General features: G+C 43.2%; 1 protein-coding gene across 2 annotated transcripts in view; it reads right to left on the bottom strand.

Moving 5' to 3' along the window:
* LOC112633655 (serine/threonine-protein phosphatase 4 regulatory subunit 1-like) overlaps positions 1 to 13,410 on the bottom strand; it is an 85,275-nt gene that overhangs the window by 5,375 nt on the left and 66,490 nt on the right. For both annotated transcript variants that reach the window (XM_025400447.1, XM_025400448.1), the window contains 9 exons: positions 12,935 to 13,119; positions 11,395 to 11,864; positions 9,140 to 9,333; positions 6,124 to 6,219; positions 5,269 to 5,454; positions 4,849 to 5,010; positions 3,820 to 3,920; positions 1,749 to 1,869; positions 841 to 975 (listed from right to left, as the gene is read on the bottom strand). In XM_025400447.1, the coding sequence (XP_025256232.1) occupies positions 841 to 975; positions 1,749 to 1,869; positions 3,820 to 3,920; positions 4,849 to 5,010; positions 5,269 to 5,454; positions 6,124 to 6,219; positions 9,140 to 9,333; positions 11,395 to 11,864; positions 12,935 to 13,119 (1,650 nt within the window). The remainder of the gene's footprint in view (positions 1 to 840; positions 976 to 1,748; positions 1,870 to 3,819; positions 3,921 to 4,848; positions 5,011 to 5,268; positions 5,455 to 6,123; positions 6,220 to 9,139; positions 9,334 to 11,394; positions 11,865 to 12,934; positions 13,120 to 13,410) is intronic.

Below are 13,410 nucleotides of genomic sequence, written 5' to 3'. Positions count from 1 at the left end.
CTAAAGGTAAATGGGTATGCCATGCTCAATACACATTATCTCTTTCTTTTTTTTCTCCTGAGATGGAGTCCCACTCTTTTGCCCAGGCTGGAGTGCAATGCTGCAATCTCAGCTCACTGCAACCTCCTCCTCCTGAGTTCAAGCGATTCTCCTGCCTCAGCCTCCCAAGTAGCTGGGATTAAAGGTGCCCGCCACGACACATTACCTTTTATTAGAGAATTAAATGTGTGATGTGATGCCTGACACACAAGAGGTATTCAAGAAATGGCAGCCATTATCACTGCCATTGCCCCTAGGCAAACATAAATCACACCCTCATTTCCAAGAGGCTGAGTAGAGAGGGCGATCTGAGGAGCTGGACAGGATGATACGAACTCTACACATTTACTCTAAAGAGGTTAAAGTCTGTGTCCTAACCCACTGCCCAATTCTTCATCCCACCTTCCTTCCAAGGCCACTGGCTAAGGTGAGGCGTAGTGGTGGACACAGACCTGGATAGGGCAGGAGTGGACTGTGGGCCTGGCCCTTACCTTACTGGATGGAAGTGTAGGAGAGTAGAAGCTTGTCCACTCTGTCTTTAGCATCTAGAATCTGTCTGGACCATGGCAGGTACTCAATCAATAGCTATGTGGCAAATGAGTAGGCCAGTGGGGTAACCCTGGGCAAGTCCCTTCACCACACTGGGTTGGTCCCCATGTCCTGTGAGATAAGAGGGCTAGGTGAACTAATTCCTCAGTTCCTGGCTAGTGTTCCAGGGCTGAGATTCTCTGTCTGGTGAACTTGCTTTCATCACATGGCAGATGTATACCCAGGGTGGATCCCTCCCCAGGTCTTGCTAACCTGACAAATGAAAGCGAAAGCTTGCCTTCCAACCCACTTAGAACAGTGCCGGAACCTTATGATGAGTTCATTGATGAAATTTAACCCCAACGCACTTTCACTGTTGGAATAGAACTTCTGCAGAATTGCCACAACCTGTGAAAAATATCAGAAGAGCACATTTAAAATGCTGCCATCTATTTGAATTATGAATACTACTCTACATGGAAACTACACATTTTTATGCACCCTTCCACTTTTAAAATGAATTTATAAGCACAGGAGAAAGTAATTTTTGTCACGGTCATCATTAGAACACAGAGAAAAAAGATGTTTAAATATATGGCAATACACACACACATAAAACCCTTCATAAAAATGAAATTTAAAAGGAGACTGACATTAGAAAAATATATTACTAATCTTAAGGTTCCAAATTTTAGAGCATGTCCCCTTGCTTAATAACTAAATCATTACCTTTCAGAACATGCCATTTTTATAAAATTTTAATACCATCCGAGTATCTTAAAATCAATATTGTCCAATGTGATTTTTTCATCAGCATGCAGCTGGTATAAAGCCCACATAAAAAACAGGATCAGCTTTTCTATAGCAGAGCCTTTGCTCACTAAATATTTTTCTACAAAACCAAGCTGTAAATCAACCTGTATTTTAAAAACACTAACCTACTGCTTAAAGGGTTTCATATATAAAAGGATTACTCCACAATTTCCGTCACTGAAACATAACAACAAAAAATCTATCTTAAAAATTGATAAAACTATAATAAAGTTCCTAATTTCAAATTTTAAAAGCTAGTTTCATAGGTAAGATGACAAATTAAGCCCAGAAAAATTAAGAGTTAAAATGGAAGATACATCAACATTCCTATTGGTAAACATCACAGAGCAAATGCCCTGATTCCTTACTAGTTTGAAGGAGATCCACCGAACTTCAGAAACTTGATCTGCACACAACTTTAAGGCAATGTGCATTAGGTAATCATAAACATCACTGGGACTATAGAGTTCTAGAATCAGTATCAGCTGTCTGAAATTAAAAGGAAAAAAACAAAAACAAACAAACAAAACATTATTTTGGGGCAAAAACAACAACAACAACAACAAACTTACTGATTTCTTTTTACTGTCATTTCATCTTATAGATAAAAATACCCAGGCTGGGAAATGAACAGCAAAAGACCCAGCAAGATTTCGGTCTTCAGTAAAATGCCAACAGCAGCAAGCTGAGCAAAATGACCATGCCAAAAAATGTGAACAAAAGTTTAATTCTTCATCTCACACACATACAAATCAAACAAAAGGAAACAAACTCCGTAAAACAGAGGCTGAGAAATTTATGAATACAGATTTAATATTTGGATTTTAGGTTATCAGTTGAAAAGCACATAAAACTTTAAAAATCAGATAACATAAAAATAGCCAGAATGTTGAAGTTCACAAAGGTCAACAGATCAAGCGAACACTCTGAGATTGCACGACCGCCCCAGCGTTTCTCCAACTGCAAACCGAACCGGATGCTCCTGCTCGCAGCTCTTGGCAGCACGAGGCGGTTTCACTGCAGCGAGGTCCGCTTGGAGAGAACTGGGAGCGCGTGCTCCTTACTCCAAAAGACAAAAGCATGCAGGAGACGGCTGGCTGCGAAAACCCACTACCAAAGCTTTCACTACTTTCTAAATGGGGATGGGGAGAAGGACATGAAAATAAATGGCATTGTTTTCACCCAGGCAACGAAAGGAAATGAAAAAGAGATGGGGAGGAAGTTAGAACCAGAAGCCAGGAGTGCTGGTGAATACTTTCATATCAAAAAACACTGTTTTCAAAAAAATGATACCAATATCATGGGCACGGGAGCACAGAATTCATATCAGTCGCTGTGCCTTCAATAAGCCGGGAGATGGGAGATGGGAGATACGGCGCGTAGCGGGGCAAGATAACGTGGTCGGGCACTGGGGCCGCGCTACCTCCCAGGGCAGCCCCTCTGGGCACGGAGCACGCCCACTTCCCGTGCGCCGCCGCTAGAGGTCGCACTGCTTTCATGGAAAACGTGGGCCTGTTTTTCTCGACTCAGAACAGGATGCTGGGAACATGGTACAATGACTGAAACCTCAATCTCTCAAATTAAGCAGAATGATTAAAGATCACAGCAAAGAGAAAGGCTTTCGGTTTGCCCCTGGCATCAGCCAAATCATATCCTGAATAGCTGCAAAAGCCTGATGAATTTATTCGGGGAAGACAATTATTTGAGAGATTTCTAGTTGTGGATGAGAAAAATGAAAATTAAAGACCCTGAAATGAAAACAAGGTAAAAACTAAAACCCAAACAACAACTGCCACAAACAAATTCCCCCACACCATGAAAGGCACATTAGATACCTTAGGAAGGGGAGTTATTTAAACTGATGCTTCTACCCTTTCATCATCACTAAAGCCTGGAATATTCCTTTTGCCAGCTCAAGACAGAATTAAATAACTCCTTCAGGCACAAAATGATGTGCAGATAGGAGCCACCTTGGGGGGACCTTTTTATTTCGTAATCATCTCATCTGGGTTAGACCCCTTCCTGTCTCCCACAGCAGCTAAAGGGCATTAGGCATGCTGTACCCTGCGGAGAGGACCACACTCAGAATGTTCAAGAAAGCTCTGGCAAAAACTGCTCCGATTAATAGGAAAATATTGAAGAGTGGGTGATTCATCTTTTATTTGGTTCAAATAAATTGCCTTCTAGAACAGCAGAACACTCTAATTCGAAAGTGACTCAAGCCCTGTCTTCATCTGAAAATGAATATCTCCCCGGAGATTGTGGTATTTGTAACTTCGGGTTTTTGGAATTCTGTTTATACCTTAATAAAAACATAATCTCTTTATCTAAAAGAACACTATTACTGCTGCTGCTTTAGAAATCAATTATATGGTAAGAAAATGAAGATTTATTCCATCTAGTTTGCCTTCTCATATCCCCAAATATATTTTTACTTACTCTGCTAGTTCATATCGAAACCTCCAATTCCTGCTGTTATCAGTCACTACAAATTCTTGAAGCTGATAAAGATAGTCTCTCCTCTTGTCTTCATGAAGCAACTATTTTTTAAAAATGTATATATAAACAAACATGTATAATCCTTCAAAATGACCCCAAATGCCCCCTTTTATTCCACTTCCGATTAGATATTTGTCACTGGTAAGAACTTTTGCATTTCCCCTACACCTCGTAGTCTATCACCCAGCATGGCTGTGAATGAACGCTGCTGTATACTGACATCAAATGCATCCCTGAATGCCTCCAACCTTTTCCCCTGGCCAGGACTTGTGCTTATTATGTATTTCTGAATGCCCCTGAGGTCTTCCTGCTTTAGTAATTTCCTACCTAAAAACAAACAAACAAAAGCCCAGTCTGTGCGTGTTTGGAAGACAGCACGCCAGTGCTGCTTCCCAGGGAGCGAGGCTGCTGCTCTGCACCAGGAGAGGAGAGACTCGGCTGGAGCAGCGCACACCAGAGTCCGTGAAGGGCAGCTCTTGGTCATGTGGATGAGAGTAATTAGTTTCTCTAGGTCATTTTTAAACTCTTATTTTTATATTCATCATTCCTTTAGGGGGTGGAAAAAAGCCAGAAGGGAAGCAGAAGCGCCTTGCAGAAAAAGTGCTTCATGCAGAACAGAGGTTGGACTTCAGCCCAGGCTCTTCCCCTGGGTGACTTCTGGGCAAGTCAGGTCACTACCTGGGGGCCTTGGTTTCTTCTTTTGCAAAAAGTGTGCTAGGCTTTGTGTCTACCATCTTCCACAGAATTAAAACTCTAACGGACAGGAAAATTAGGAGAAAAAAGTTTAAAATATTTACCCATCGCTGAAAGAACTCCCACTTAAAGATTATGGATGGTACATTTCAGCTAAAGAAAGCTAAACAACCGCATTGTTTTTTTTGTTTTTCACTGACACCATATCCATCCAGGGTTTCACAAATTTGATTCGGAGAGGGAGGCTTGTTTTTTGCTTTTAACTCTTCTTCCTACCTTTAGAAAATCATACAGGTGTTTAAGAACTCCTATTCGCACTTCATCCAGATCCTTTAAAAATCCATTGAAGATAGGCACCAGGTCAGCTGCTGTTAACTGATCCCCAAGAATCACAGCCAGCTCGTGAATGGAGAAGGCTAGGGTTCGCCGTACCTTCCACTAGGGGTGCATAGCAGACACACGAATCACGACAAGCAAGTGCAATTCAACCTCTTCCATATCTTACGTGGCATTTTTGGAGCAAAATGAATACTGCCAGGTGTTGGACACTTAAAGCTTTATTTCGAACAGAGACCAGTAAATATGCCAATTTGCATCCACATAAAATTCAGGTCAATAAGCCTTGCTGCAGCTTCCCTTTTCTCCTTAATGAATGACCCACCCTCTTTCTGCACATGCCTCTGAAAAGGCTTTTACCTGTACGTCAGAAGCCAGTGTTTCGTATGTATCTTTCAGGCAGTGCCAATTTTGCCTGCCCAGGGTCAGCGCCACCCCTGGGAGGCTGTAGGCACAGTGTTTGGCTATGTCAGTATCAACAGTCTGGGCTCGAGCTGGGTCAGTCATGGACACATACTGATCTAGCAGCGGCTGAGGTATTATATCCTGGGAAATGAGAGAGAAAGGAGGCCATCGTGTGTGCAGGAAAATACTCATGAAAAACACGGAGTTTGGAGTTTAGAGGTGAAAACAATAAAGGAGAAATGTGAGAGGAACAGGAGGCCTTCCTAAAGTCAAAGGGCTTCAGATTGCCAACTCTGTTTTCTCCAGAGTGGGTTTTCAATTTTGATTGAAGTGAAAGCAACACCCAGAACTCATCTTTTTAAGATTGGCACAATATTTGATATCATAGAGGACAGTCTAGACAGCAATGTCTGCTTAGGCTGGTACATACAGCTCTTGAGAATGGAGACTGGCTTCTCTTTTCTTACAACTGCCCCAAGAACATAGCACCTGAGACCTTATACTCTGATAATCAAGCCTATGTTTGTGTTTGATTGAGATAGAACTCAATCAAATCAGTGTTAGATGTCCTTTTTTTCTCATATTAGTTTGCTTTATCAAAAACACTATTATAGATTGTTCAGAAGCTTAAACACTACCTTACAATTAATTTTTTACAGTTATATTAGCAACACAAAATACAAATTAAAATATGTAATCAATATTGATGGAAGAAAAAAATATTTGGTTCCAAGTCTTAAAGTTAACTTTAAGAAAATATACAGTTTTGAGTTTTTTTGTTGTTGCTGTTTTTGTTTTCAAGAAACAAACCTGTAATTTAGATTCATTCTCTTCAAGTAGGGTGGGATCCTGCCTCTGGTCAGTCTCCAGATGGTCACTGGTTCCATTTCTGGGTTCACCAGGATCCTACAGAGTTGATTGGACATGTTACCAATTTGCTCCAAAGGAAGCAGCTGTCCTGTCACTTCCCCTTCAAAGAGTCCTTTTTCAATGCCAGAAATTACTTCTATAAGCCAAGGCAAAAGCTTTCCTTGAAGTCAATGGTATCTTTCCAGATGTTAAAAATTACATTTGCACAGTTACATATGATACTGTATAAACCAGTTCTTTTAAGTGCTAAGGAAAATTGATTTCATACATTTTAATACAAGACTGCTGGAGGTCCTTACAGAAATACAAAGGCTAAACTGAAAGCAGTGAGGAGCAACCCTGTGAGTTTGCATCCACTATTCCTTATGCCCTAGGGACCCCTGGTATGGCTAACCAAGACCTTTAAGTAACATTCATGTGTTTGAGGCACAGACTACTTCAGAAGGGTGAGGTTTGCAAGAAATGGTAGAGCCAGCACCTCCAACATTTCTCGGTAATTAGGGATTGCAGCAATGGTGGGTCCCCAAAAGAGGATGGGGGCTGGGAAACCCAATGGATCTGAGAGAAAAGATGTGGCTGATATAGGAGTATTTACTCAGAAAATTGTCCTAGATTTTCACATGTACAAACACTCCTAATGTTTGCTGATAAACCTTTACATTAGGTTAACAATTAAAATGAACAAGGACATTCAATGGTGACATATTGGTCTCTGATCATTGATTAACATTAACTGAGATGGACCTGACCTTCTCCTTCAACCATAACATGGATTTCCAACTTGCATTTGAAATGTCATACTGTCTACCAGCTGAACGGAGTCTGACAAATCAGCTCAATATAGGATCCAGGAAAGTTGATTAACACACCGATAGATGCTTCGTTTGCTCTGAGGCGCACTACCAGAACCTTCAATTCCCAAGGTTTCCACTGATAGGTACTGTTTATTTTAACAGAAGACATAATAAAACAGAAATATTTTGGTATAAAAACCTAAGACCTCAATTTCTCCAAGTTAATAAATTCACATATAGTAACAAGATGTGTCATTAGAATCACTATTATCCCTTTAGAAATTAATTTTATTCCAAAGTCTTCAGTGCAAGCATATGTGCAGCACTTACTCCAGGAGCCAAATCAAGGCTTAAGCAAATCACCACAAGTCATGGCACCCCCAGAAGGTATTGTGAGTTCATTCCCCAAACCCCAGTGGGACACCATGCTGGCTGGCTATCTGTGCACCCACCACTCAGCACCCAGCAGCCTTCTTTCTAGCAGGATGCCGACTCCGTTCGGGGGCTCCCATGTTTCTGTCCGGTTCACCATGTTCAACCCATGAATGCATGCTGTGACTGTGGCCAGCAAGAGGGAGGCAGAAGGAGAGGACAGGAAGGTGATTCCCCGCCTGGGGTGTCCTTGTTCTTCAAAAGAGACAGGTGGGAAGACACAGGCCCCGCCTTCCACCAGGCATTTCATGCTGACAAGAGCCACCATGGCTGAGGGGAATGGTGGGCAGATCAGCACCAAAGGGATGGAGTCCACCTGCCCAGAAGCCACCCAACCACAGCGCTTCTTCCTGTTGTCTTGTGCAAGAGAACATATTCCTCACGGTTCTTGGAGATTTTTGTCTCCTTTCCCTTCTTTTGCGACAGGAAGCATCCTAACTAATCCCACTAGGACCCTGCAGTCACGCCGCAAATTCAAGGGCTCTGCCCTCCCACATCATAAAACAAAGGCCCCAACTTGAACCCTTTTAAAGCAGCAACTGAAAAGCCCCAGCCTGGAGGAATCTGTTCTTTTTTTTTTTTTTTTTCCCCCACCTCTGTCTATGATAAAGAAGTCCAAATACTATCACATCCCCACCAAGGTAAATGTGGTCACATCCTTCTACTTAACACCTGCAACTTCTGCACTCTAGGTAACAAGGTTGACAATAATGAGTTTTCTTGCTATTTTTTTAGCAACAAACCAGCAGAAGAGGATATCACCTCATTTCTTACTAATCACAGATAACCAACCCCTACACATTTTATGTTTGAGTTTTAAAATGTTTTATTTTGCTTTATTAGAGCAGGCCTAAGGGGTAAGGGGAGTGATAAGTTAATCACTGAAATCCAATTATAAACTGTATGAACAGAGAAACAATTGGTATTTAGGCCCTGAAGACCGTGAGATTGAGGAGATTATCCATCACAGCACATGATAACCACACAGTGCTATCCCAATGACTGTTATGACCACAGACCCCTCCCTCATTTTAACCCTCCATTCTGCCCCCTACCTGTGGAAGAGCCCAACTCAAAGCAGTCTGAGTGGAAGCTCAGTAGAAACTAGGACAGCTCAGGAACCTCCAGCTACAAGAGGCTGACCAAAGCTTCTGGAGAAACCTGAAGAAATAAACCATGGATCCCCCCTCACTCCAGCTTTGGGGTCGTGGTCTCACAAGGGGCTGGTTCCACCCACAGGAGGAAAGGGGTCACTGGTGCTTTTTCAAAAGCTCTCCTCTGAGAAACAGCGTGCCAGGACCAGCACTGGAGCACCCATGTATGCCAGAGCGCCTACCAAACAGGGGGCTTGTGTGACGGCTGCTCTCAGAGGCCTCGTCCACTTGAAATTCCAGGAACTGCCTGAATTCACCCTCCACTATTATTAAAAGATGTCAATGTCTGTTAGCAGTGACACAGAGCATTTACATGGTTGATCTCCCCAAATAACAAGTTCTTGTCATCTCTGGAGAAGAGGGAAGGTACTTTCTGGTACCCACCCATCTTCATGGGAGCACGTCGGCACTATCAATCACCTGATTGATTGGTTGACTAGTTATCCAAAGCATGACCTTAAGAATAAAATGAAATTTGCCATTTATCATCTCTGCTGGGATATATTAATAAGAGAAAATGCTGCTTTGTGATTTCTGTCACATCCTCGGTGGCTGAGGGATAGGGCAAATACTTACTGTGCTTTGTAATATCCTGGCCACAAAGAGCTCATTCTGAGATGATGAGGCCGACAGAGTGATCTGATTGTCAGAGGCAGAGCTGGGATCTGAAATGGACACTTCATTTAGACCTGCTGTTGGCTTGCTCTCGGGTTCATTCACGGAGTCAAGCTGTGCAGCTCTCAGTGCAGCTGATAATACCTGAACTTGAGCTGTAGGAAGAGAAGTTTCAAGAAATTTAACAACTTTATTTGGTTTGTGGGGTTTTACTTCAGAGAAGTCTTCAAAACAACACAGTCTGCACTAAGCTACATGGTGTGGGTGTACTACACTGACACGTATCTGTTCTGAAGTGACAATGCTCTGCAGTCTCAAGACAAGCTCTCAGCAAGGTGGTGATATTTCCGGCCATTAATAATAACTACTCCAACTAAATGCCAGCCACGCACAGAACATCAAACCTGAACTTGAAAAGTCTCAATTCGGAAAAACCCGAGTGACTCCACCACATTTTAGAGAAAGACAGCATGGTATCACTGAACAAGGATGACTGGGAGGTCGCTCAACTCAGTGAAGGGTATCCTGCTCCCCCATTTATAAAGCAGTATGGCTACTCTCTCACATACACATACACACATGTGGACACACACACCCATGCATGAATACATCCATTTACACACAGATGAGTAATGCTCTCACTCACCAAGCCCCAAAGGCTGCCGATTCTTTCTGTCCAGAGTATGACAGTTTGAGATTCTCTGAACAGTAAAGATAACATATTTCACATACCTTTCTGTAAAAACAAACTGGATGTTTTAATGTCCCTAGCCTCCCAAAAGACACACACACACACATTACTTCCTGCATCCTGCTTCTATTAGTTAAATTTGGTGGACTCCAAGATTCATCAAAACACTGAGAGCTTGTAGCTGGCTCTGTGCTGTGCCCAGGACAGGTTCCACCACTCCAGTGCTACACACCAGGCCCTTCCCAATAGGTCTAGTGACATCTCCTGCCTGCCATGGCCAGTTCACAAATAAAATGCATCACTTATTTCTGGATCTTCTGGGATCATAGATCCCTTTGAGCTCTGAAGAAAGCTATGGGCCTTTTCTTACAAAGAAATTAAGTATGCACAAACATGCAAGATTTTACAAATAATGATTTCAGGGAACTGAAAGAACCCTCTGAAACTCATCCCCTGACTTCTCTGAATGGTGGGTTCTCAGTCAATCTCTAAAGACCAGGCCAACTGTCACCTGCTATGTGAGGTCTCTCCCAGACATTTCCTCTACACATCACATCCCCTCCGCTCCCAGCCCTCGCCATGCCCCACAGGGTGGCTACCTGCACAATCCCCTTAACCACATCACAGGGGCCTCAGGGGCCGATCATCACTGCCCAGCCCCCAGACCAGGTCTTACACTGGGGATTAAGGCAGCTCAGTAGTGTGTTTTCCAAAAACAGACTTTTGTCTATAGCTATCAGAAGTGACATGTTACATGTGCCCATTCCTTCAGCAAACATTGATTTAGTTTCCTTCATAAATTTAAGGATAAAGAATAATCACACAGCTAACTGAATTTTCACAGTTCCCTTCCTGAAAGCTTCACAAATCTCTGCCCAGCAACAGCAGCAAGTGCTGTTTTTTCCAATTTCTCCAACTCAAGGAAGAATACAAATATAGCACTGTGCAAAGAAGGAAGATCACAATAATGGGATATGGATTGCGAGGTCCGGATCCCTGATCAGATGCTCAGTGGGAGCACGAGTCATAAAATGAAAAATACACCACAGAAGTAGTTGTGCTTTTCCTTCCTGTACAAAGACAAGAACCTTTAAGTTTAGCTAAGGGCTGCATTAATAGGCTCCAAAAGGAGGCCATCCTTGGCTATTCATAACTAGAAAGGGCATTCTATGTGGGAGATGATGTAACAGCCTGTCTAAGGAGCTAACAAAATTTCCCCTGCTACAGATATGCCCACAAACTACCCACTTTCCTATTAGAACTGACTTCAGACTCTGTGCACGTCCATCTGCAAAATTAGAAAGCAAAATCATTGCATAGGTACCTGCACAGAGGTATTTCTGACTTTTCAAGCTGTACTGAGACTGAACAAGTCTCTCCTCTCAATGTGTACACAATGTAAATAAATACAGGTCCACACACACATGCATCAGTACACAGGCCTGGGGAAGAAGGAAGTGGCAAAATGCAACACACGACACAGAAACATCCCATCTTCTCTTTAATGACAATGAACAACATTTACCTTGAACATCCGGATCATTCATCAGATGCTCCTGCAAACTATCAAGGACTTTCTGAATCTCACTCCGGGCCACACAGTTGTTGTGCACAACCCCAGGTCTGCTGCAGTAATCCTCCTGAGGCCCAGCCTCGCTCAGAAGTAGCTCTAAGTCCTTGCTTATGTCAGGGAGAGGAGTTCGCCAATAAAGAAAATGACTGAACACATCCTCAGAGTTCCCTGGGCAGGCCCAGGAATCTGATCCAGGGTAGCTGCTGATGGGGAAGTCGTTATTGTCAGAAAGCTTTGAGAAGGCACTGGTCTCTGGGGAAAGCCTGGTCAGCTCAGCTCCAGCCGACACAGAGCTTTCCACAGGGTTTTCCGCTGGGCCGTCAGAGGAGCTACCGATGTGCGGGACATTGCTGGTTTTCGCTGAGGTCCCTTCCACGGGTAGCTCTGGCTCCCTCTGCACAGGCTTTGCTGAACTAGTTAAACTGAAGGAAGCAAACTTTTAATACAGTGTAATAGACTGAAAGTCACGGGGAAAAACATGAGAACCACATCCTCACCCAGTCCTCCACTTCCTAGCTGACCACTTGCCCCTCTTTGTGTCTCCCGGTGTCAGCAGACTAAAATCTCACGAAAGGATAAGAGGTTTAGTCAACCCCCACTGCCCCGCCGGGAGTATGATGGGCACCGAAAACACCACCTGAAGGTTCAGCCAGTCTTGCCACTACATTCCAGGGCTAAGCCAGCCTGGACTTCTGCTGCAGCACCTTTGGTACATTTCATCCATTTCCTGCTCATGAGTACTTCCACCAGGGGGCAGGCATTAGAAAATAAAAGGCGCTGAAACTGGTAAGAGCTGGCAATTTGTTAACCACCTTGAGGTCTTGAGGAAGACACTGCCCATGGGCCTGCCATACAGCAGGAGCTCAATGAACTCTGATAGAAGAGGGATAAAGGGAGGATGGGCCAACCTCAGAAGGATTTGTATTCTGTGAGGCATCAGTTACCCACTCTCACACACCTGCATGCTAGCAACAATGGAGAGACGTTTACAAACAACCTCAAAGAGGATGGTTAGTGTATACATGTCAGCCTCAGAGGAAAGACATGACAAAGTCAAGATCCAGCGCCATACTAGCAAACACTGGAGGGTCTACCACTGTTGGTCAGGAGTGTCGCCTTTATGTACATGCAACCTAACCTCCAAAAAAGTACATTTGGAAGACTTCACATTTTTCCCTAGGTAAATTACCCAGACAACTTAATTAATCAAAAAGTAAGAGAAAATTTTCTTTATAGGTTTTTTAATCACTAATCTCAATGCGTATTTTATCTAAATTTAGGAGACACAATAGCTTCATTATTTATAACCCAGTAGTCATGTTTCAAAATCATTATTGCAATTACTTTTTGCTTCTTTACATAATTAAAGCTCTAATATTCCATCTTGCCCAGAAGGTCACTACTAAAACTCGAGACAAGATAATTGATGAAATTTTAGGTGGGTGCTTAAGGTACATCGAGGGTCCTGGTGGTGACCCTAGCCAAAGCATACCTGGCAGGGGAAGTGTTACCGCCACTGCTGGGAGCGGGTGAGCCAGAGGCAAAACCAGAGTCGAAATCCTGGGTGAGAGGCCGGATGTTCAGGGCGCCATCCTCTCGAAGATAAAGGCCAGCCCTGGAGGGGTTTGCAAAGGTGGAAATGAAGGGGCCGAGAGACTGGAAGGCAGCCTGGCGCACCTGGAACCAGAGAGAACACTGCAGTGAATGAATGCAGCATCGGCCAGCGGTGGTGGCCAGGCCTGAGTCCAGGCTGAAACACGTGGTTGGACATCACACAAGCTACTCTCCAGCACATTACATCTATGGACATTTACTGCTTTCACATGACATATATGGACATTTACTGCTTTCACATTACATCTATGAAGATTTACTGCTTTCACATTACATCTATGGACATTTACTGCTTTCACATTACATATATGGACATTTACTGCTTTCATATTACATCTATGAAGATTTACTGCT

This window comes from Theropithecus gelada, chromosome 10 (assembly GCF_003255815.1).
Source record: "Theropithecus gelada isolate Dixy chromosome 10, Tgel_1.0, whole genome shotgun sequence".
NCBI lineage: Eukaryota > Metazoa > Chordata > Mammalia > Primates > Cercopithecidae > Theropithecus > Theropithecus gelada.
Note: the sequence above shows the minus strand (reverse complement) of the source record. Positions and strands in the feature narration are given on the sequence as shown.